Source organism: Microcaecilia unicolor, chromosome 3 (assembly GCF_901765095.1).
Source record: "Microcaecilia unicolor chromosome 3, aMicUni1.1, whole genome shotgun sequence".
Lineage (NCBI taxonomy): Eukaryota > Metazoa > Chordata > Amphibia > Gymnophiona > Siphonopidae > Microcaecilia > Microcaecilia unicolor.
Window position 1 is genome coordinate 180,649,364 of NC_044033.1, and position 25,878 is coordinate 180,675,241.

Genomic DNA, 25,878 nt, shown 5'->3' on the forward strand with positions numbered 1-25,878 from the left:
GATTAATGAGACAAAGTCAACATGGATTTAGTGAAGGGAAATCTTGCCTCACCAATCTACTACATTTCTTTGAAGGGGTGAACAAACATGTGGATAAAGGTGAGCCGGTTGATATTGTGTATCTGGATTTTCAGAAGGCGTTTGACAAAGTACCTCAGGAAAGATTCCAGAGGAAATTGGAGAGACATGGGATAGGAGGTAGTGTTCTATTGTGGATTAAAAAAACTGGTTAAAAGATAGAAAACAGAGAGTAGGGTTAAATGCAGTGGTGTGCTGGAGCCGGCTCGCACCGGCTCGCAAGAGCCGCTTATTAAATTTACTGGCATCTTGCGAGCCGGTTGTTGGCCAGTGCGAGCCGGCTTGCCTCTGCTCCCCCGCTGCCCCGGTCGTCCATCATCCATCTTCCCTCTGCTCCCCGACAGACCTGGTTTCCTTCCTGTGCCGCTGCTTGCCTTTAAAAATGTTATTTTCCCTCGAGGCGCGCCAGCGTTGAAGCGAAGGCAGCAGGCTCAGCTCGGTTCCAGCCTTCTGTTCCCTTCCCTCGCATCATGGCTCCGCCCTCTTCTGACGTATTTCCTGTTTGCACGAGGGCGGAGCCATGATGCGAGGGAAGGGAACAGAAGGCTGGAACCGAGCTGAGCCTGCTACCTTCGCTTCAATGCTGGCGCGCCTCGAGGGAAAATAAAATTTTTAAAGGCAAGCAGCGGCGCAGGAAGGAAACCAGGTCTGTCGGGGAGCAGAGGGAAGACGGATGATTGGCGACCGGGGCAGCGGGGGGGGGGGGGGTGGAAGAAGGCAGATGGAGGGGAGGAGGGCAGGGGGGAGACGAGGGTTGCTGGTCATGGGTGGATCATGAAGGGCAGGGGAGGGGAGGGTTGCTGGACATGGGTGGTTGGAGGGGAGAGGAGGGTTGCTGGACATGAGTGGATGCAGTGCAGGGGGGAGAGGAGGGTCGCTGGACATGGGTGGATAGATCATGGATGGCAGGAGGGAGAGGAGGGTTGCTGGACATGGTGGATGGAGGGCAGGGGAGAGAAGGGTTGCTGGGCATGGGTGGATGGAGAGCAGGGGAGAGGAGAGGAGGGTTGCTGGACATGGGTGGATGCAGGGCAGGGGGGGAGAGGAGGGTCGCTGGACATGGGTGGATGGAGGGGAGAGGAGGGTTGCTGGACATAGGTGCGTGGAGGGCAGGGCAGGGGGGAGAGGAGGGTTGCTGGACATGGAAGGAGGAGAGGGAAGGGAGAGAGAAGAAATGCTGGACATGGATGGAGGGGAGGGAAAAGTGAGGAATGAGATGAGAAGAGGGAAAAGGAAGAGAGGAGAATAACTGCACATGGATGGAGAAAATAGGCAGAAGCTGGATCCACTGGACAGTCAAATCTGCGGAGGACCCAGCTTTTACCTACAGATGTAGGACAAGAAATGAAGAAGAAAGGCGGAAAGTAAAGAAATAAATGGAAAGGAAGCCCTGGAAATGGAGTTAAGAGGACAGATAGCAGCAGAATCGGATACTGGGCCGGCATGATCAGAAAAACAAAGTCACCAGTCAACCTAGGTAGAAAAAAATCATTTTATTTTCATTATAATGTTTGGAATATGTCCACTTTGAGAATCAGGTGCTCAATATTAAAAGTTTATTTTTATTTACTTATTTATGGCATTTTATCCCACATTAAACATGAATTAGATTGCCCCCCCCCCAGGCTCTCTCCCCGGCTATAACCAGTTCTGCAATTTGGGGGGGGCGCAGAGGTGGACGGGGGGGGGGGGGGGGGGGCGCAGAGGTGGACGTGGGGGGGGCGCAGAGGTGGACCGGGGAGAGAGCCTGTTGTTAAACATTTACCAGCACACCACTGGTTAAATGGTCAGTATTCTCAATGGAGAAGGGTAGTTAGTGGGGTTCCCCAGGGGTCTGTGCTGGGACCGCTGCTTTTTAACATATTTATAAATGACCTAGAGATGGGAGTAACTAGTGAGGTAATTAAATTTGCTGATGACACAAAGTTATTCAAAGTCATTAAATTGCGGGAGGATTGTGCAAAATTACAAGAGGACCTTACGAGACTGGGAGTCTGGGCGTCTAAATGGCAGATGACGTTTAATGTGAGCAAGTGCAAAGTGATGCATGTGGGAAAGAGGAACCCGAATTATAGCTACGTCATGCAAGGTTCCACGTTAGGAGTCACGGACCAAGAAAGGGATCTAGGTGTCGTTGTTGATGATACACTGAAACCTTCTGCTCAGTGTGCAGCTGCGACTAAGAAAGCAAAGAGAATGTTAGATATTATTAGGAAAGGAATGGAAAACGAAATTAGGATGTAATAATGCCTTTGTATTGCTCCATGGTGCGACCACACATTGAATATTGTGTTCAATTCTGGTTGCCGCATCTCAAAAAAGATATAGTGGAATTAGAAAAGGTGCAGAGAAGGGCGACGAAAATGATATAGGGGATGGGACGACTTCCCTTTGAGGAAAGGCTAAAGCGGCTAGGGCTCTTCAGCTTGAAGAAAAGGCGGCTGAGGGGAGATATGATAGAGGTCTATAAAATGAGTGGAGTTGAACGGGTAGATGTGAAGCATCTGTTTACGCTTTCCAAAAATGCTAGGAAGCTACAATATAGTAAATGTAAAATTAATTGAAGAAAACTTTTCTTCACTCAACGTGTAATTAAACTCTGGAATTCGTTGCCAGAGAATGTGGTAAAGGCGGTTAGCTTAGCGGAGTTTTAAAAAGGTTTGGACGGCTTCCTAGAGGAAAAGTCCATAGACCATTATTAAATGGACTTGAGGAACATCCACTATTTCTGGGATAAGCAGTACAAAATGTTTTGTAATTTTTTGGGATCTTGCCAGGTATTTGTGACCTGGATTGGCTACTGTTGGAAACAGGACGCTGGGCTTGATGGACGTTTGGTCTTTCCCAGTATGGCAATACTAATGTACTTATGTAAGAAAGAACACTGGAAACAGCAAAGGTGACTAGAAAATAAGTCTCTTGACAATGCTTAGTGTGTCCAAGTTTTATTGTATAACTGTATAGACTTGATATGGCCATGTTTCAGCTGACTGGCCTGCCTCAGCAGTCTGTACAATCTAGAGGAGAATCAAACCACACTTGTATCCCTCTAGTAAAACAAATTGGCAAACAGCCAGCAGCTTGTGCTTCTAGTTCCACCACAGAAACAAAGCAGCCTAACTTGGTGGCCCTTTTACTAAGGTGTGCCGAAAAATGGCCTGCACTGGTGTAGGTGCGTGTACTGGATGCTCGCAGGTCCATTTTTCAGCACACCTACAAAAAAGGCCTTTTTTTGGGCTGAAAATGGATATGTGGCAAAATTAAAACCAGTGCATGTCCTGAGACCTTACTGCCACCTATTGACTTAGCGGTAAGGTCTCTCGCATTAACCGGGCGGTAAACATCAGCGCGTGTATACTGCCAATTACCGCCCACGCTTATTGGGCGCACATAAAAAATGGATTAACTGCCCGGGGTATGCGGTAACCAGGCGGTAGTTCCAAATTGACATGCGTTGTACGCACGTAGGCATCTACGTGCGTCCAACCCGTGTCAATTTGGAACTCCCACCCAGCTACCGCGAGGCCCGGGCGGTAATTCCATTTTTTTAAGTACATCCGATAGATGCGGCAGAAAATATTGGTTATTTTCTACCACGTGGCGCTAACCGGGCAGTAACTGGCAGTATGTGCACGCTGACAACTGCCACCCAGTTAACATGTGAAACCTTGCCACTAAGTCAATGGGTGGCATCTCAGGCCCAAAATGGACGCGCGTCAATTTTTATTTTGACACACGTCCATTTTCGACCAAAAAAAGGCCTTTTTTGCAAGTGCGCTGAAAAATGGACCTGCGTGCGTCCAATACATGCGTCTACATCAGCGCAGGACATTTTTCAGCGCACCTTAGTAAAAAGCCTTTATTTTCTAGTCATCTTTGCTGTTTCCAGTGCGAACACATAGGAAGTCATGTTTTCAGGGCTAAACAATAATATGAATTTGCTTGTACTGAAAACCGATTGTATGCAAATTCCTCTCAGGTATATTCATAGTGGCAAGACTGAAAACCCGGAGAAGGATGAGACACACTGCTCTAATCTACTTAATTGCAGTGGCGTACCAAGGGGGGGCGGTGGGGGCGGTCCGCCCCGGGTGTCAGTGGGTGGGGGGGGCGATCCGCTTTGCTCCCGCTGCTCCCACCCTACCTTTAAAAAAAATTTTTTTAAGCATCGTTGCAGGCAGCGCCTCGCGTCTGCCCTGCAGAAGTAAATCTCTTCGCTTCGAAGTTCGTCGTCGTCGGGCCTCACTATGTCCCGCCCTCGCGAAAATAGGAAGTTTCCTCAGAGGAGGGCGGGACATAGTGAGGCCCGACGACGACGAACTTTGAAGCGAAGAGATTTACTTCTGCAGGGCAGACGCGAGGCGCTGCCTGCAACGACGCTTCAAAATAATTTTTTTAAAGGTAGGGTGGGAGCAGGAGAGTCGGGTCGGGGTCCTCAGATGGGAGAGGGGTATTGTGGGGGTTCTCACATGGGGAGGGGGTTTTCATATGGGAGAAGGGGACTGAGTGGGGAGGGGGCTCTCAGATGGGAGAGGGGTGTTGTAGGGGTTCTCACATGGGGAGGGGAGGGGGTTTTATATGGGAGAAGGGGACTGGGGTGGGGAGGGGGTTCTCAGATGGGAGAGGGGTGTTCTGGGGGTTCTTAGATGGGGAGGGGGTTTTCAGATGGGAGAAGGGGACTGGAGTGGGGAGGAGGTTCTCAAATGGGAGAGGAGAGGGGTGTTCTGGGGGTTCTCAGATGGGAGAAGGGGTGGGGAGGGGTTCTCAGATGGGAGGAGGGGGCTCTCAAATGGGAGAAGGGGGCTGGAACTGGGGTCTGAGAAGGGGTCATGATGGAAAATGGGGCATGCCTGGGTCAGGTGGGAGAATGGGTCGGGCTGAAAAGGGGGGCAAGGCATGTGGATGAAGGTGGCTGAAACTGGGGGCTGAAGGAGGGTAGGTGGGATAAGGGGGCTAGTACTGGGACTGGGGGCTGAAAGGCAGCAGGGGCTGAAATTGTGGGACTGGGGGCTGAAAAGGAGACAGGGAGAAGTGGCTGGGGCTGAAGCTCAGGACTGGTGACAGAAAAGGGCTGTGGTTGAAACTGGGGGCTAAAAAGGGGACAGGGAGAAGTGTCTGGGGGCTAAAGCTCGGGACTGGTGGGAGACAAGGACTGGGGCTGAAACTGGGGACTGGTGGGATAGTGGGGCTGGAACTAGGAGCTGGAAAAAAGGGGCAGAGAGGGGACAGATCCTGGATAGAAGGGGGAGTGAGAGGGAGGGCAGACCCTAGATGGATGGAAGAGGGAGGGCAAATGGTGGATTGAGCGGACAGAGAGAAAGGGCAGACTGGATGGAAGTGATAGAAAGGGCAGAGAGTGAATGGAAGGGGGAGAGAGAGAGGGCAGACAGGGGCAGATGGTGGATGGAAGGGGCAGAGATAGAGGGCAGATGTAGATGGGAGAGAGGGCAGACATTGGATGGAGGGGACAGCAGAGAGGGCAGACACTGGATGGCAGAGAGAGAAGAAAGACAGATGCTGGATGGAAGGAAGACAGTGAAAAGAAGATGAGGAAAGCAGAAACCAGAGAAAACAAACTGTAAATAAAATATATATTTTTATTTTTTTTGCTTTAGGATAAAGTAGTATTGTAGCTGTGTTAATGTTTATAATAGAACATGTAAACAAGGTAATCTTTTTATTGGACTAATTTTAATATATTTTGGCTAACTTTCGGAGAACAAAACCCCCTTCCTCAGGTCCGGATAGGATATTGTAACAACACTATACTGTATTGACCTGAGGAAGGATGTTTTGGCCTCTGAAAGCTAAATGTATTAGTCCAATAAAATGGTATTATTTTATTTTCTAGATTTGTTTTATTTCTATTTGTTAATTTGTAAAGTGGTGATTGGTACTTGTTAGTTTTTTCAAATTTACATCTGCTGTCTTTACATTTTGCACAGTACTAGGGGACATTTTCTGTTTCTGTGGTGTTGCATTGTATGCAGAGTCTGGCATCTTGGGGGTTCAGTTTAATTTTTGTCTAAATAGAAAGTTTATTATTGCTTATTCTATAGTGGATTAGGGTGTATCTGTGTTTGTGAAAAAGACATGGCTTTCGGTTGGCATTGACTGTGCAAGATGGACGATCTGTGTTATTCTGCCTGGTTTCGTTTTACAGTAGGTGAATTGATGTTCTAGTGCTCACTGTAGTGTTTAAGATGCTTTCCTTTTCCTTGTGTGACTTGTAGAAATTACTGCTTATGGTATGCTAGAATTGCTCTATAGGTCCTGAGTGTTTTGTATTCTCGGCATGCCTAGTACTAGATTTTGGAGAGGGGGGGGGGGTGTTAAAAAATGACCGGCCCCGGGTGTCAACTACCCTAGGTACGCCACTGCTTAATTGTTTTCACTTTGTAATGGCCCTGCTTTGTGTTTGGCATATATACGGCTAAATTTACTATAAGGCACTACTTCATTAGCATATGCCAAACACCATTAATATATGCTATTAATTAATAAATCCCATTGCACATTAATATGTGTTATTACTCACTTTTAGTAAATCTAGCCCTTAGGGTGTTCCCTTCTCCAGCTTTTCTTTGTATTGATTCAAATCCTCCAAACAGAATCGCTAGTGGCACTGATTAAACAAGAAATTATCACCTCAAAATTCAATCACCTCCTCTAAATATCCATGACAAATAAAAGATGCTTCTGTTCACCTGAGACTGTCTGAGAAAGCCTCCACGCCGTATTTAGAAATGCCATAGCCACCTCCAAATAAAATTATCCTTCCTGCTACACTGGAAACATTAACAATCCTGCCTTTGGCTTTTCTGACCAGGGGGAGCAGACTGAGGGTGACATCGATCAGCCCCAGCAGGTTCACGTTCATTATCTTCAGGAAATCATCTTTCATCAGCCATTCATTGGGTCCTGAAGGGAGACCGATTCCAGCATTGTTCACTAGACCCCAGAGTCCTGAAAAACAGAAAAAGCAGTGCATAGGAGCCAACTTTTTAAAATGATTGGGGAGTAGGGGTGGTGGGGGGAGGGGGTGCTAAATAACACTATTACTACTTCCTGAACCAGGGCAGGATTAAAAGTGCCTGGGATCCAAACATCAAAGGGGGCCCTCACCCCCAACAGATGTGCTAATCCAGTAATTCACCAGGCCATAGGGAAACATACATAAGAGTAGCCATACTAGGTCAGACCAATGGTTCTTCTAGGCCAGTATCCTGTTTTCCATACAGTGACCAAGCCAGGTCACAAGTACCTGTCAGAAACCCAAATTGTGGAAACACTCCATACTACAGATCCCAGGGCAAGCAGTTGCTTCCCATGTCTGTCTCAATAGCAGACTATGGCCTTTTCCTCCAGGAATTTGTCCAAACCTCGTGTAGAGAATGTAAATTTTGCAGGTATTTGTGTAAAAGAAATGTTGTCATGTTATTGCCATAGCATCTATTATCTAGTAAGTTGCTGAGCTGGCAGTTACTGTGACTTGTCCAAAGTCACACTGTCAATTATTAGTTAAGTCTGGATTAGAAACTAGGAAAATTCTGGTTTATGATCCCCTTTACTAATATTTCTGACTTGCTACTTTTTCCTCTAGGAGCTAATTATTAAGTTAATAGTATCTAACTCAGTGTGAATGTTTTCCATTGTGGTTTATTTTATAATAAAGCGTGAACATCTTACCATTAACAGTGAGCACAGTATTTTAAACAAGTTTTTAAAGTTCAAATATTTTATTGAAAAGTTAGCTTTTAAACAGAAACATAGTAATAAACTGAAATACAAAGAAATATTCAGTCAAACAAAGCGAAGAGCATACAAAAATAATTATTATACAAATAATTTTCTTTTCCTCAATGGGGAAGGCATAGCTATGGGATGGATGATGGGGAAGGGAAGGGCTAATGCTGGGCTATGGGTGGGGGTGGGGGGTAGGGTAGAGATGAGAAGGGTTGATGCCGGGCTACAGGGTTGGATGGAGGGGTAGGGAAGCAAAGTTTGAAGGATATCATGTGTGAAATTATACTGTAGGATCCTGTCATGTGTGTTGAGATGTTTACCATTATAGTAGACTTACGCCTGGTCAAGTTTAAGATGTGGGATAGTGTAAACTATATTTTAAAATATTGGTTTTTTCCATATGTTGATGCTGGGCATACTACTTAGAAATCCATTATCAAGTGCAGTCTAATGCATTATTTTGTAGAAAGAAACACTATTCATACTTATATACACAGTGCCCACCCATATTAGCTCTGGGCCCACCCAAAATGTTAGGTCTGGCTACGCCACTGCAACATATGTCAGAAGGAGCAGTAAAAACTAACTCAGAGAGCAGGCAGAAGGCCGGTAAAAATCCAAAGACTGGCAGTAGTAAAAAACCAAGCTTTTCCTGCCTCCAGAAGGAAGGCAGAAGGAGCAGTAAAAACTAATCTGACAGAGGGGTGGCAGAAGATCAGTGAAAGTAATAACTATTCAGGAAGAGAGGAGAGTTCAGCTTGGAAGAGAGCCTATGAACTGTAGTTATAGTTTGAAATAAAAGCCTTCTGAATTGTGTTATTCAGCAGAAGAAGTTAAGCTTATGGGAAAGCAGAAGATATAGTGAAAGTTGATTCCAGTGTTAGATGCTGACAGTTCCTAGTTGACCACATTAATGAACAGTTCCATATTGAAACAAATTTCTGGCTGCTCAGCTCAAGTAAAGCCATGTCCCCTGCCTACAGAAAAAGTCAAATTGTAACAAATTCCTGGCTGCTCAGCTCAAGTGAAGCCACGCCCCCTGCCTACAGAACAAGTCTTAGAGGCCTGAACAGCAACTTCTCCCCAGAGCCTGCTTAGCTTCTGTGAATACTTCTCTTGTGCTGCTTGATAACTTTCCAGGAATTTCTGGGTTAATTTGTGAGTTCTTTTACTCTTGACTCTTTGTTGGGACTGGTGGGAGTGGCTATCTACTGAATCTGCCTTGCCCTCTAGCTGCTCCTGCGTATCTGGTGCAGGAAATACTTTATCTGTTATAGTCTCTGTGATGTTGAGATCAGCCATTCTGTACTTGCTTATTAGTCTGTAATAAGTGAGGGGTCAGCTCTTGTATACAGGGAGTGTCACGTCTGAGGCCTTAACCCCTCTCAGACTCACCTTATTTCCTGTGGTCAGCTTCTGAGCTGGCTTCTGTCTGTTCTTTGTGAGTTAGTTCTGTCTCTGTCTTTGTGTGCTGGCTGCATTAGATTGTCTGTGTGCTGTCACCCATTCCAGATTTCAGCCCAGTCCGGTCCGGTCTGGATCTTCTGGGTTGCCAGACTTGCTTGCTTGGATTGAACCTGCCCAGCTCCCGTAGTTGCCTGGTGATTGCTGCAGTGAGTCTCAGCTGCTGCTGGGCTTATTAGCCATTCTGAGATCTTTCTGCTTTGCCTTTGCATCCTCTAAGGCCCTGAGGTTTGTTGGGGTGCTGTTTGCACTTCTGCTGAGTCTAGTTCTTGCCTGAAGTTCTTGCCTGTTTCTAGTTAGTCTATGTTTAGTTTAGGATATTGCTTGTTTACTGTATTGCTTGTTTCCCAGTCTTGTTTCTTGTTTGTCTGTCTTTGTCTGTCAGTATTTGTTCCCTTTTCAGTGGCTGCTTGCAGCTTTTAGCCCTGTCCTTTAGCCTATCTTTTCCCTGCCTTGCTGTCCCTGTTTATTCCTTTTCCCTCTGACCATCAGTCCCTGTGCTGCCTAGCTGTTATCCAGTCCTGCCCTGTCCTGCAAAGCCCTGCCGGCCACCTGCACCCAGGGGCTCAACTCCTGGGGAAAAGCGGCTAAGCGCAGGTGAAGACTAGGGTTCCTGCTCTGCCTATTCCAGCTTGTTTGCCTCTGCTGCAACCCCCATCCGGGGTTCCAGTCCTGTTCTGCCTAGTCTCTGGTTTGGGGTGGTTTTGCCTGGGGTGGTCCAAGGGCTCACAACCCAGTTTCCTGCTTTGAAAGCGTGACAGGGAGGCTGTAAGTATAAAAGGCTACTCGGTGTGAAGCTGTGCTAGGACTTGCTGGAAATCAATTGCAGTGGCTCTCTCTATTCAGTGACTTAGGGAGAAGTCTGCTGTAATCATTACTGAATCAAGTTTCAAACTTAGGTTAGTTACAGCTCAGTGTTCCAGATCACCAAAGATGATGACAAACCTGCTTTCTCCATAGAAGATAAAGAATTCTTGAACATTATGAACAAAGAGCTCAGAAAAGATGAGTCAAACAGCTGAGTAGCACCCCTCCCATTCCGTAAGCCCAGGTTTCGCTCCCAAACAACAGAAGCTATGCTCTTTCCTGACTTGTCTCGTTGAGGAAAATCTTGAGGCGGAAGCCAGAGATGAGGCAGCATTTCATAACCTTCATGCAGAACATGCTCATCAACGGTCACGCAGAGCTGGCCCCACCATTGAAAGAGAACGAAGAGTACTGGGCTACTGAGACAAAGTCAGCACAGATTTAGTGAAGGGAAGTCTTGTCTCACAAATCTACTGCATTTTTTTGAGGGGGTGAACACACATGTGGACAAAGGGAAGCCAGTGGATATTGTATATCTAGATTTTCAGAAGGCGTTTGACAAAGTGCCTCATGAAAGACTCCAAAGGAAACTGGAGAGTCACGGGATCGGAGGCAGTGTATTATTGTGGATTAAGAGCTGCTTAAAAGATAGGAAGCAGAGAGTAGGGTTTAATGGTCATTATTCTCGATGGAGATGGGTAGTTAGTGGAGTTCCTCAGGGGTCTGTGCTGGGACCGCTGCTTTTTAACACAGGGGCGTAGCTATGGGTGGGCCTGGATGGGCCCAGGCCCACCCAGTTTAGCCTCAGGCCCACCCACCCAGAATCCGTGTCATCCAATCCTCGCCCTCTCCCACTTCTGCCACAGCGCTTACATTTAATGCTGTCGGCACTGAACCTCACAGTCTCCCACCCCCGAGGCAGCGCTTACTCTTTGCTGATAGCAACTCGCGGCGCCAACGTCCTGCTCTGGGGCCTTCCGCATCCCGCCTCCATAAACAGGAAGTTACATCAGCACGGCAGAGGGAAGGCCCCGGAGCAGGACGTTGGCGCCACAAGTTGCTATCAGCAAAGTGTAAGCGTTGCCTCGGGGGTGGGAGACTGACAGAGCTCCACTAGGGCCGAGCGAACCGGGCGGGATCCGTAAGAGCAGGAGGAGTCCACCGTAGTGCACCGGCACCAGTGACCCGTCCCGGTGAGAGCACACCGGCAAGAGAGCTTGTGATGACCATAGTGATGGGGAAGGAAAAGGATCTCCCGGGGATCGTAGTGATGAGAGGCACCCTGCAAGGAAGCTCCGAAGTGACGGTGGGAATAGGGCGCTTGGGGATTATAGTAATAGAGAAGACGGGGGTTGTAGTACTGGAAGTGTTTCTTTGGGGGGGGGCCTAGGGGCTCCAGTGATGGGAGGGGGGGTCCTAGGGGCTCCAGTGATGGGAGGGGGGGGTCCTAGGGACTCCAGTGATGGGAGGAAGGGGTTTTAGTGATTGTGGAAAGGGGAGAAGGGGGTTCCTGTGGATTCTAGGGGAGAATCTTGCCCTGTACCCTTTATCCCCACCTCTTTAATTCCCTTACCTCTTAGTTATTCTGTCTGTCTGACCTATTTAGATTGTGAGCTCTGTGAGCAGGGACTGTCTTTTCATGTATGGTGTACAGCGCTGCGTATGCCTTGTAGCGCTATAGAAGTGATAAGTAGGTGCAGGAGCAGTGCCGACAGCATTAAATGCAAGTGCTGGGGCTGGTGTCGGAGAGGGTGAGGAAGTTAGTGGGGTGCTGCTGGCCCTGCAAGGGGAGGGGGCTGAAGGGAAGGGAGAGGTGCTGGACAGGGAGGTTGAGGAAGACAGTGGGGTGCTGGCCCTTCAAGGGGAGTGGGCTGAAGGGAGAGGTACTAGGTGCTGGACTTGGTGGGGGGGGGGGGGGGTAAAGAAGATTTGAAGGTGCTGGCCCTGAGAGGGGAGGGGCCTGAAGGGAACAGAAAGGTGTTGGACTTGCCAGGGGCAGAAAGTTGGAAGGGAGAGAGGTACTGGACTTGCAGAGGGGACAGGGGAGAGGTTTTGGATTTGCAGGGGGAGGTGGAGGGAAGGGGAGAGGTGCTGGATATGCAAAGGGTTGAAGTGAAGGGGAGAGGTGCTGGACATGTAGGGGGGCTGGATGAAAGGGAAAGAGGTGTTGAACATCTAATGGGGGCTGGATGAAAGAGAGAGAGATACTGGACATGTGGGGGGGGGAGGGGCTGAAGGAGAGGTGCTGGATATGCAGATGATGGCTGAAGGGAAAGGAGACAGATGTGGACCTGCAAGGAGGGCTGGAGCAAAGGGAGAAAGGTGCTGGACCTATGGGAGGGGTTAGAGGGAAGGGAGAGAGATGCTGGGAGAAAGAGCCAGATACATAAGGGGAAGGAAAGAGAGGAAGAGAAGCTGGTTGGGGGGGTGGGATCAGAGAGGAGAGGGACACATTGGTGTGGAGGAGAGAGAAAGGGGACATGGGGAAGTATACAGATACAGAAGGGAGATGGGCATTAGGTGGGAGCATGGGGACAGGGACACAAATGTGAGATGCTGTATGGGGATTGCACATGTGCACAGAGGGGTAATGCCTGACAAGGGGGGAACAGGGATATGGAATAGAGATAAAGTGCTGGACACTGGAGAGGGGGTTATATGGACACAGGGTGGGGGGAGATACCAGTCAAGGGGGAGAATAGGAACACAGAAGGGATATGCTGGGCATGGGGTGCATAGGTGCACAGAAGAATGATGATGGATGAGGGGATATGAACACAGGGGAGATACTGGACAAAGAAATGTAGGAAAACAGAGATGGGAGATGGATGATGGACATGAAGAAAGAAGAAACGTCAAATAGACAGGAGACCCTGGCAAGTGAGTTAAGAGAAGACAGAGGGAAGCAGAAACCAGAGATTGGGACCAATATGATTTGAGAAATAAAATGACCAGACAACAAAAAGGTATAAAAATTATTTTATTTTCAATGTTGTGAATATAATATGTTGGATTTGGAATGTACATCTTGCCAAAGTTGATGTTAAACATGGCTGGGGTCCAGGACAGAAATCTAGGAAAGGACCCCAGGCATTCTCTGGCCAAGAAACCATGCACAATTGCCCTATTTGCAACCCCTAACACCATCCCTGGCATGTGCCATCTTTATATTTTGCACAGGAGCAAATGCCTTTCTTTCTTGTTTCTCTGATGTTGTACTACATGCAAGGTCTAGTTTCTTGGGGTTTCCATTTAATTTATATTTCTAGAGTTTGTGGTCACTTATTCTGTATTTGGCATTTGTGTTCTCTGTGTGTGACTGAGGTATTCTGTTAGCATGAAGTTTCCATGTAGCATTCTGTAGTAATTTGGCTTGTTCAGCTTTCCTGATAAATGTATTTGTATTTTGGGGCCCCACTATAATATTTAAGGCACTTCTTTTTCATAGGTAGGATCTTTGTTTTTGGAAGTTAGTGTTGGCCTGGTAGGTTTGCTCTAGGTTCTGAGTGACTTTTGTTTTATAGATTTTTTAAAGTTAATTTATAATGTGTCTGTAATTGAGATTACTCTAGAAACCAAAATTTCTTTGTATGATGAGTTTTATGGAGAATTGTCCTTGCTGTGCTCTGTATCCATTGTTGGTGGAGCGCCAGGAGGTTCTCTGGATGCAGAATGTGTTTGGCTTCAATACCATATATGTGTTGGAGGAGCATGACTCAATGGGGCTGAATAGTGCAGTCTATTGTACTTCCCTTAGGTCTCAATTGGCCTGCAGCCACTGAAGCCTGCACTGCAACCATCATTGAAGTTATGGGGAGTTTGGTAGGGACAGAGCATGGGTGCATCTGGTTGCTGTTTTTTCTCTTTCAAAAAAGTTGGCAACTCTAGTGCCCACCCATCCAACCTGTTGGCCCACCCAAAAATTGCCTTCTGGCTACGCCACTGTTTTAACATATTTATAAATGACCTTGAGATGGGAGTAACTAGTGAGGTAATTAAATTCGCAGATGACACAAAGTTATCCAGGGTCGTCTCATCACGGGAGGAGTGTGAAAGATTAAAAGAGGACCTTGTGAGACTGGGGGATTGGGTGTCCAAATGGCAGATGAAGTTCAACGTTGACAAGTGCAAAGTGATGCATGTGGGAAGGAGGAACCCGAATTACGGCTATGTCATGCTAGGTTCCGCTTTAGGAGTTACGGACCAAGAAAGGGATCTGGGAGTCATCGTGGATAGGACGTTGAAATCTTCAGCTAAATGTGTGGTGGCGGCTAAGAAGGCGAACAGAATGTTGAGTATTATTAGAAAAGAGATGGAAAACAAGCATGAGGATGTTATAATGCCGTTATATCACTCCATGGTGCGACCGCACCTGGAGTATTGTGTTCAGTTCTGGTCGCCTCATCTCAAAAAAGATATTAAGGAATTGGAGAAGGTGCAGAGAAGGGCAAAAAAAATGATAAAAGGGATGGGACGACTACCTTATGAGGAGAGGTTAAGAAGACTAGGACTCTTTAGCCTGGAGAAAAGGCGGCTGAGGGGTGATACGATAGAGGTCTACAAAATAATGAGTGGGGTAGAGCGGACAGATGTGAAGCATTTGTTTACTCTTTCTAACAATAATAGAACCAGGGGACACAAGATGAAATTAGAATGTGGTAGGTTTAAAACAAATCAGAGAACATTTTTCTTTACTCAACGTGTGATTAGACTCTGGAACTCATTGCCGGAGAAGGTAGTGACGGCAGCTGGCCTTGCTCAGTTTAAAGGGGGTCTGAACAGATTCCTGAAGGAAAAGTCCATTGATCATTATTAAATTTGGGGTTTTTGCCAGGTTCTTGGGGCCTGGATTAGCTGCTGTCGGAGACAGAGTGCTGGGCTTGATGCAGTGGCGTTCCTAGGGGGGCGGACACCCAGGGCGGTGCCCCGCCCCCGGGTGCAGCGCCTCCCCGATGCAGCGCGGACCCCCCCCCGGTGAAAGACCCCTCCCCCGCGAAAGAGCCCCCCCCGCGGGTGCATGCCGCTGGGGGGGGGGTGCCGCAGCGCGCGCCTGCTACGAGTTTACTAACTTTGCTCATTCGCTGCAGCTCCCTCTGCCCCGGAACAGGAAGTAACCTGTTCCGGGGCAGAGGGAGCTACAGCGAATGAGAGAAGTTAGCGAACTCTCACAGCAGACACGGCTGCGGCACCCCCCAGCGGCGTGCACCTGGGGCAGACCGCCCCCACCGCCCCCCCCCCCCCTTGGTACGCCACTGGCTTGATGGACCTTTGGTCTTTTCCCAGTGTGGCAGTGCTTATGTACTTATCTTTGGGGTATACCACCCTCAGAAACCACACGCATGTACGCACACGGATGCACTACCACTGGCTCCAGAAAAACGCGCTAACACCTGACTTGTCTTGTTGAGGAAAACCTTGAGGCGGAAGCCAGAGATGAGGCAGCATTTCATAACCTTCATGCAGAACATGCTAATCAATGGTCACACAGAGCTGGCCCCACCTCTTGTAGCTTCTAAATTTTATATCCTGGCGTATAACCTCGGTACACCAGTTCACACCTGAAGACTCTATCTTTCTGAAAGTCCTTTATTTGAATAACACAATGTTTATTCACAGTCAGCTGTAGATCAGAGGTTCTGCCCCAATGACAAAAAGTCTCCGTGGTACTGAGAACAACATTAGCTCAGTGCTGGTTGAATGGTGTACAATATCTTTTTCAGCAAGATATATATCCTATATAATAATTCTCACCTCCAACGTTCTGTCTTGCCTGGGACCGTGGCTCCCTCGGAGTTGGTCTGCTAAGCTCCGTAGATCAGACTGACGTCAGTGGCCGCATTATGACGTGATCCCGGGTGAGGAAAAAAACCACACACACAGCTGATCGAATCCCACAAACTGGCACGCATACAAAAAAAAAACCACCTCGCAGCTGACGAGACTGCCGCCCTCCCGAACCTGCTGCACTCACCGAATGCCCTCCCGAACCACCACTGACACAACAGACAAGAAGCAACAAACGATCAGATAACATCAGTGGAAAGGAGCAGAGGTAGTAGACAAAAAAAAAAGAGACATCAGATTGGCCAGTAGAAGAGAGAGGGGAGACTCACAGCCAATGGGAGAGAGAAGGAACAGAAATCATCAGTGGCCAATAGGAAAGGAGCAGGGGAAGGAGACAAAAGAGAAGAGACATCAGATTGGCCAGTAGAAGGGAGAGGGGAGGAGCCGCGATGCAGGGAGCAGCGAATCAGCACAAAACGGGACGGACCCAGCCAGAATCAACGACGGCTGCGGGGGAGGGTTGGTGGCGGGAAGGGGGGCTTGAGAGGGTCATGGCGGGGGGGGGGGGGGGGGGGATCCAGGGGTCAGGAACTTCGAGGAGGGGTCTGGAAATCTGAGGGAGGGGGTCTGCAAATCGGAGGGAGAAAGGCAGGGAGGTGGGGTCTGGAACTCGAAGAGAGAGGAAGGGGGGGTCTGCAAATCAGAGGGAGGGAGGCAGGGAGGTGGGGTCTGGAACTCGGAGAGTGGGAGGGAGGGGTTTGGAACTCGGAGGGGGGTCTGGAATTTGAACGGAGGGACGGGGGTCTGGAACTGAGGGGGGGGCGGCAGTCTGGAACTGGGGGGAGGGGGGGCTGGAATTCGGAGGGAGGGGGGGTCTGGAACTGGGGGGGGGCAGGGTTCTGGAATTCAGAGGAGGGGACGAGAGGGGAGGAGGGGGGAAATGCACCACCTGTACAGAAACTAAAAAAACAAAAAAACGGGGGGACGACCCTGGAACACGGAGGGAGGGAGGGAGGGGGGGACGACGACCCTGGAACACGGAGGGAGGGGGGACAACGACCCTGGAACATAGAGGGAGGGGGGATGATGACCCTCAAACACGGAGGGAGGGGAGGGGATGACCCAGGAACATGGAGGGGACGACAACCCTGAAACATAGAGGGAGGGGGGGACAACCCTGGAACACAGAGGTAGGGGGAACGACAACCCTGGAACACGGAGGAAGGGGGGACACTGGAACTGGGTGCGAGGGAGGGGCCCCAGGCACACACACTCTCTCTCACAGACACACATTCGCACACAGTCTCACTCACTCTGTCACACACACACACTCGCAAATTCACTCTCTCTCTCACACAGTCAGTCTCACTCACACACACTCTCTCAAACATACACACTCCGAGGAATATTATTATTATTAGCATTTGTATAGCGCTACCAGACACACGCAGCGCTGAACACCTGACACAAAGAGAAAGTCCCTGCTTAGAAGAGCTTACAATCTAAGTACCTTGCTAGCACCCGTTTCATTTGTGTCTGAAACGGGCTTTTCTACTAGTATATATATATATTCAGCAATATCTTTTTTTCACGCTCTCTCTATTCAGTGACTTAGGGAGAAGTCTGCTGTAATCATTACTGAATCAATTTTCAAACTTAGGTTAGTGAACATAGGAGATGGGAGGGGTAAGAGTAACTCTGAGTCAGAATCCTCCCTCCTTCTGTGTGGATTAGCAACAACACACCCACCTCGCCCCAGGGGTTGTCAGATCAGGTTTCTGTCCTAGCTGCAGGCAGGGGGGGGGGGCGGGCTTCACTTGTGTAAGAAATATAAAGTGGAAAAAGTTGAAAAGTTCACAGCAGCAGGAAGTGCTGACAGTGATTGATTAATGCAACCTCCCCCCCATGTCTTGAATGTGCTGCAAAACGGGCAAGGGCAAGGCGCCTGTCTGTGAGAGAAAAGAAAAGGGAGCAATAAGGGGAAACAGATGTAGCATATGTTCTGCTTTAAATTAAGGATTTATGGTATGGTACAGCCTGCATACAGCCTGCACGTGATGTCAGGAGAAGAGTAGTCATATAGCAGAGAAAAACAGTATATAAGCAGGATGGAAGAAATATGTATTAAGCATTCTGACTGCTTTGTCTGTACATGCTTCCTGAATACCTCATTTAAGGTATCCAGTAAAATTGTAAATAAACTTTTTATATTGAATATGAAATTCGTCTAGCCTTTTCTTCAAAGTGGCGACCGCGGCAGGACGGAAGATTTATGCCGCACACGAAAAAGAGAAGGCGAGACGAATGACAAATTAAGTGTTTGTTGTTAACGAAGTTTTTTACAGGATTTTGAGAGCAAGCGTTGTTTAAGCCTGATTTCTGTGCACCACGGAAGTGGGAGTGATCAACCTACTGAAGTGGACATACGGGCGACGACTCCTGGGCTTGCTAAAAAGAAACGAGAAGACGCGTGAGTAAGCTTACATTGTGGACTTATTAGTGGTATATTTGTTTAGCTTTGTAGTTTTCTTTTTTGTATATTTTCTTTGTTTAGGTGCATTAGTATATTTTTGTAGGTTGTGGTTATATTGGAGAAATTGTAATAGTCAGAATAAAATGGAAGGGAAAGGGGCAGATAAGAAAGAAAAGCCCCCTGTATATACTTTGTATTTAGATTTAGATAGTTCAAAAAAATGCACCCCTTTGCAGCATGTCATAGAATTATTCCCGTTAGAAAAAAAACAGATTGAAGAGACACATGAGAAATGGGTCAAATATGATGCAAAAGATTCTTTTTTGAGCTGGTCTCAGTATGGATCGTTTGATCGTCCAAAATTATTATCTCTCCTGAAATACATACAAGAAAATAAAAATAAGCAGAAAAGTTTAGAGAAGCATCTTACAATTTGGAATTTATTTTCTGTAGCAGCAGATCTTTTTCATGCTGATGTAGATAGGATACAGCAAGAGGCAGAAATGTATAAAAGAAATAATCCCCCGTCGTATGAATCTAGCAGGGACACGTTGTGCCCCCTAAGGGCGACTGATAAAATGAAGGAATCAAAGCCAAAGCGCCCTGTGCCATGCGCTGGGTATTCGGCTCTTGATGACCCCCCCAGTGATTCAGAAAGTGAAAAGGGAGGGGATAATGAGGTCAGTGATGTAGGAACTAAGGAACAAAAAAAGGAGGAAAAACGGGTGAGACAGAAAGAAAAAGGAAAATCTAGTGCAGAATCAGGTACTTACCCTGATTTGAAAACCCTAATTACATCAGAACAATATGACCTGGCAACACAATTTGAAATTGAGGGACGGCTTCGGCTATGTACCGAGCCACCCCCTGAACCTTCCCTTAAAATGGATCCTCAGACACCCACGTCTAAAATCAGGGAAACACCGCCCAAATTGACACCCAGACCGTCAAAGGCAATTTTTAAGGAAACCCATGTAGCTGCAGAACTTGTGAGATTGGATAAAACTAAATATGGGGCAGAATGGTGGGGAGTTACTAAGAACCTGTTGGAAGTTAAAAACCTCCTTTTCCCCTGTGATAAGGGAGGACCTACCTCACATGAGGATGTACAGAATTTGACAAAAGTAATAAATAAATATTGCCCCAAGGCGGGAAGCCTGGACTTTATTAAAGCAGGGCTGGAGTACTGGGACAATTGGTTTTACAAAATAAAACAGGCTGAAGAAGAGGTGGAAGAGGAATATAAACAGGAGATTTGCGGTGCTTTAGATAGTAGTGCTTTACACATGCCAGTTATGACGCGCTTAGACGCGGCTGGCAATTGAATACAACATTACAAACCATACACCCCCGTAGATGTTACAACTTTAGTTGCAAAAATTCCCAGTATAGTGAAAGGAGCTCGTATGTGGTTAGATGGGATAGAACAGGCAACTGCAGGGACTCAATTGACTATTGGAGATTTTAAAGCTTTATGTGCAGCATCAGGTATCAGTATTTCTCAACTGGCAGTGCAGTGTGGATATCAGCGTCTGCCGTCACATACTGCAGATGGGGATGTATATGTAGGGAATATTAAGGCTGCTCTTTCTGCAGCTCTGCATGTGATGTATCCAACCCCGATTGATTTTTCAGCCATTACGGCAAATAAATGGGACCCTAAAACTGATTTTTCGGCGCATTTGACAAAATGTATAAATTTGTATAAGGCTCAAACAGGGCAAGATGCGGATGTGGACCATAATGTAGCAGTATTTTTACACCTATTCATGTCCACACTGCCTGATAATATGCGTAAGAATTTAGACGCTGTTATTGCCCTGTCCTCAAAGCCGTGGCCAGAAATAAGAGAGAAGTTGATGCATTTTAGTAATGTGCATCGTAAAATGATAGAGACCCCTCAGAAAGAACATGCTAAATTAACTTCTAAGTTAATGACTATGCAGTTAAAGGATTTGGAAAGCAAGGAACAGGATAGAAACAAAAAACAAGAAACAATGGTAATTACTACTACTACTACTACTATTTAGCATTTCTATAGCGGTAATGCCCTCTGCCTCACCTCCACAGGTCATTTACTATGTACAACCGGGATATAGCCGGCCGTACCAACCAAGGGGACGAGGCATGGTTAGAGGAAGGGGTAGAGGTCGAGGGATGCAAGGATCAGGCCATCACCTAATAGAAGGGCACATGTACAATGTTGGGGATGTCAGCAATATGGTCACTATGCTTCAGAATGTTATCAGAATGCAGGAATGCCCCAAGTACAAATGCAGACGCAGCAAGGATTAATGCCACAAGTAGTAGGGATACCTGCGAGTGCCCCGCAGACTGCAATACAGCAGCCAGCGACGCAATCACAGGGACCAGGAGCGGCAGTACAGAGACAGGGTACTGTGAATGCCTTTCCAACTTGGCAGAATACTCCAGACCAATGCTATTGACTGGAAGCAGACCCGTGTCAGGAAGAGGGAATGATTTTCAGGTTAGACACAAGGGAGCCCTTTATTACATTGACAATTGGCAAATATGGAACTCCTGTGAGATTTTTGATAGATACAGGGGCGAGTACCTCTGTGTTATGTGCAAAACCACAGGGAGTTAAGCTTTCAAATCAGTATAGAACAACAGTGGGATTTATGGGGGTAGAACAAAGAAAAAGGCTAACGGAGCCGACTCTGGTGCGCCTGGAATGCCAACCGCACGGTTCAAGGGAGGCTGTGGTACCCTTCTTAGTGGCACCTGATTGCCCAGTAAATTTGTGTGGTAGAGACTTGTTGTCTCAATTAGGACTTTGTTTAGATTTTGGAGATAAAGGAATACCAAGTTTGCTCACCATGGTCCAACAGTTGAATAATGAAAATAAAGTAAAGGTTATGGAAGAATTACCGCAACATATTTGGAGTACAAGTGATTCACCATATGGACTAGCCGTAAATGCAAAACCCCATAAGATAGAATTAATAGAAGGGGCACAGGGGCCGAAGCAAGACCCTTACCCCATACGACCTAAATTAGTATCCAAAACCCTGGAACACATTGGTAAATTATTGAAATGTGGTATTATTGAACCTTCAGTATCCCCGTACAATACCCCATTGTTTCCGGTTCCAAAAGGGGAAAACAATGTAAGGATAGTACATGATTTAAGAGAGCTAAATGAGGTTACAAAAAATCAATTTCCGATTTGTGCAAACCCCACTACCCTTTTGCACACCCAGAATATATATGCGCACAACACTGTCATTGATTTGTCTAATGCATTCTTTTCAATACCTCTTCATCCAGAGTCTAGGGATTTGACGTCATTTATAGTACAGAATGAGGCATACAGGTGGACTAGGATGCCGCAAGGCTTTACTGATAGTCCATCGGTATTCTCAAAACAACTAATGATGGATTTAAAGGATTTCAGGAGTCAATTGCCTGACACGGTGTCATTGTTTGTCTATGTAGATGATATTCTACTGTCTGCTGAGACTGAAGCAGAATGCCTAGAATGGACTAGAAAATTATTTTTGTTATTAGGAGAGTTAGGATATAAATGTAACAAGGAGAAATGTGTTGTAGCTCAGTCTACTGTCACCTTTTTAGGACAAAATGTTTCAGCAGAACATAAGGTCATTATACCGGAAGTTATATCTATTTTAAATGAGACCCCGGTACCGCAAACAGTTACCCAGTTACGTGCTGTTTTGGGAATGTTAAATTATTGCAGACAATGGATACCAATTTATACACAAAAAGTAATGAGACTTTATAAACATTTGAAACTGCCTGCAGCTACACCAAAGAATACACTAATTGTATTGGAAGAGCAGGATAAGATAGTACTGGCTAAGATTGTGAGGGATTTGTTATCCCCAGGACCTTTAGCAGTAATAGATATCCAATCACCTGTGCATCTGTGGGTAAAAGACATGGGAAACAGTTGGGCAGCTATGATTAATCAAAATAATGAAGTAAATACACCAGTAGCTTTTTTGTCAGGCTCTTTTAATCATGTGGAAAAGGGAATGAAAGAAATACCAAAGTTACTGACAGCTATAGTGGCTGCAGTAGGCAAATGGAGAGCACAAATGCCTTTTGTTCCTATTGTAATACATACCAACCACACGATTAAAACGCTGTTGAGCCCTAGCCAGACAGCATTGACAGCCACTAGATTTGGAAAATATCAAGCAGTACTTTTAGGACAAGATATAAGAATAATACCATTAACTAAAGAACAGAGAAATAAGATAGATCTGCTTTTTCCTGTCGATCAAGAGGGTGAGATTGATACTATAGAAATCCCTACATTTCACTGTCTTACTTTTGAACCCTTATCTGATGGGTTAATATGGTTTACAGATGGAGCTTGTGAAAGGACTGTTGCAGGCTTTGCCTGCGTGCAGGTGGATGAGAATTTAACAAAGATAACACAAGTACAATATAAAACCCCTCCTGACCATACTGCACAGCATGCTGAACTTTTGGCTGTTATATAGGCCTTACGGCCTATATATGACTCAAAATGTCACTATATATACTGATAGTGGTTACGTTGCAAGTTCACTACAGTATCATATATTAAAATGGCAACGTAGGGGGATGATAACCAGTGCAGGTAAAAATCTACAACATTACACATATTGGAAATTGCTGTTTGAAATTTTGGCAAGAAGGGAACGTGAAGGTAGAAAAACTGCAGTTGTGTGGACCCCGGCCCACACTGAAAGGCCAACCTTTGAGGCACTAGGTAATGCAATGGCTGATGCAGCAGCAACGGAGGTGGTTAAGCAAAGTGAAAAGATTTTGTATAATACTAGACAGACACAGGAAGGGCCACTTACGAATGTAGATAAGATTGAAATGTGGCAGCCAGAGGAACAGGAAAGTGAAAAATGGTTGAAGAAGGGATGTATGCAATTGGGAAGTGAATGGTTTAATGAGGAAGAAGGATTACCTTGCATGCCAATGAGCCAGGCGATTAAGGTATTGACTGGGTGGCATGCAACCATGCATTGGAACAGAGAAACAATGAAACAACAATTTGAGCAAAGATTTTGGACTTTGAAAATTGATAACTTGATTCAACAGGTTGTGCAAAATTGCATGGTATGCAATATTAACATACCTAAACGAGGTCCTAAAATATCACCTGGGACACTTCCAATACCAGAAGGCCCAGCAAAAGAATGGTATATTGATTTCACTGATATGATTGTTCCAGTGCAGGGAAAAAGATATTTGTTAGTTTGGGTGGATGCTTTCTCAAGGTGGATAGAAGCATTTCCATGTAAAAGGGAGACAGCACATGAGGTGGTACAATGCCTGGTAACTCACATTATGCCAAGACATGGGTGTCCGTCTAGAATAATTTCTGATAACGGGACGCATTTCAATAACAGTGTTTTGAAAGAAATGGAAACGATTATGGGTTTAACACACAGGAAAGTATCAGTGTATCGCCCCACCTCCAATGGTTTGGTGGAGCGCTACAATGGCATTTTAAAAACAAAATTGAGAGTCTTACTAAAATCTCTCAATAAAGAAATGGTGGGAAAATTATATACATGGCTTGATGTATTGCCATTAGCATTAATGACAATAAGGGCCCAACCTAATGGGCGTACTAAATTGACCCCATTCCAAATTCAGACAGGACGTCATTTCTTCCCGATGCAGACAGCAAGTACTGATAGCACAGCTCAGTACTGGCAAAAGCTACAACCGATGTTGAACCTGACAAGTGATATGATCCGAACAAATGTAGTATCACAGGCAGGGACTACTAATGATGTTTGTGCTTTTAAAGTAGGTGATCTAGTACTACGAAAGAACTTTACACATAAAACGTGGAAGGATCCTGTGTATGTAGGGCCTTTTGCTATCACGGCCCTTACTCAGACCGCTGCCCGTCTGGAAGGTCATACTTCTTGGATACATTTATCAGATATTCGACGAATTAATAATATTGAAATGGACAAAGAATAAACAAACATCATGTCCCTCAACATGATGGTATTGGGATGTTGTTGTTTGTTAATGGACAATGAACACATATGAGAATAGACTTGTTACAACGGCCAAGATGTTGAATTTGACTGATTGTATCATATGTGCCCACATCCTTGTCCTTGCCAGCTATGATATATGGGACTACAATGATAAAGTTGGGTGGGCACCGTTATCCCAATAATACCTGTGTAAGGGATGATGGAAACCTTCATTGGACAAATGAGACTATTTATAAGCAAGCCTTGCTTACGGACGACATCATTTTGGTGTCTAATCAATAGTATGACAACTGAAAACATTCCCCCGATAAAGTGCAATTACACGCACAATGTTGTAACAGGTAATTGGTCTATAGAAGGAAGTACAGTGATTGTAAATGTCACAGCCACCAAAGAAAAGTGTGGCAATAAAACAAGCTGTAATAAGACTTTAACTCAATGGTATGTAACAACTGATTCAATGAATGTTAACACCTTGGAATATGCTTTTAATTTGTGTAATTTTTAATGCCACATCAGCTAATGAAAAGTAAGAATGAATGACAGTTGTGATAAACACAGTGTCGGCCCTTACATGAGGTGGCTGCCAGAGGGCGCTCTTCCACTGAAATCGGGAAAATGCCCATTCTGGTCACTAGGGGGAGCTCCAGGGATCGAGCTGAGTATTGGCATGTATGGGCCAGTAGAGGGAGCTCCAGAGAGATAGCTGGGGGGGGAGTGAGAAGAGACTTCTGGACCCAGCTCTTTCTAGAATGAGAGGGGCGAGGTCTCAAGAGGTGGGGAGGTTTATTGGACACCTCATAAAGAGCTTCCTCTCAGTAGAGGAGGGAGATTTGCCCGAAAGAGAGAAGTTTTGCCCAAGGGAGAGAAGATAGGAGCCTGGAGGCCAGAAGCCTGGACTGTATGATCCCGGTGCAGAGAAGATGAACTGGGTGTTCAAGGGACTGTGTGTCCCTAGTACGGGCAAGGTAAAGCAGGCTGCAAAAGCCTGGGGTTAGAAGTCCCCAAAATATTGTGATTGCTACTGAAGTGTTTAAAAGAACAAACAGCCGTGGGGTGGAGGATAGGACTGTACAGTCAATGTGAGTGAAGAAAGTCCTATCCAGGGGTGGTGGCTGTTTTACACTGAGACCCAGGTCTCCCACAGTAGATGGGCTCAGTGAGAGAATTTGTACTAGATGACTAACGGCTGGAAAGAAGTGAGTTCCACAAGACTGCCGTATAGTTCAATAAATTGAATTTGCATTTTGATGACTGTCTCATTTGCATGTATGTGAAGGCTGGAGAATCCTAGTTGAACTTCCAGGAGAGTGTGAGGGGTCACAGCCCGTGGATCAGAGGGGTGACCGGGGCACACTGAACGGGACAGGGGAGGATTCCCAGCCGAAGGAAGACATGCCTGAGCAGTCACCCTGAATAAGGCAGGAGCCCCAGATATAGAGGTGGGTGCTTGCAAGTGACTAGGAGAAGACCAGCCAAAGTCCTGCTCAGGAGCCCCGGGCCAATGAGGCTGGGGGGGGA

The 25,878-nt window shown here is 46.4% G+C and overlaps 1 protein-coding gene across 1 annotated transcript in view; it reads right to left on the reverse strand.

Annotated features, from left to right (window-relative positions):
* Window positions 1–25,878, reverse strand: part of LOC115465866 (retinol dehydrogenase 16-like) — a 112,231-nt gene that overhangs the window by 20,750 nt on the left and 65,603 nt on the right. The window contains exon 3 of the mRNA XM_030196666.1: window positions 6,786–7,044. Coding sequence (XP_030052526.1) covers window positions 6,786–7,044 — 259 coding nt within the window. The remainder of the gene's footprint in view (window positions 1–6,785; window positions 7,045–25,878) is intronic.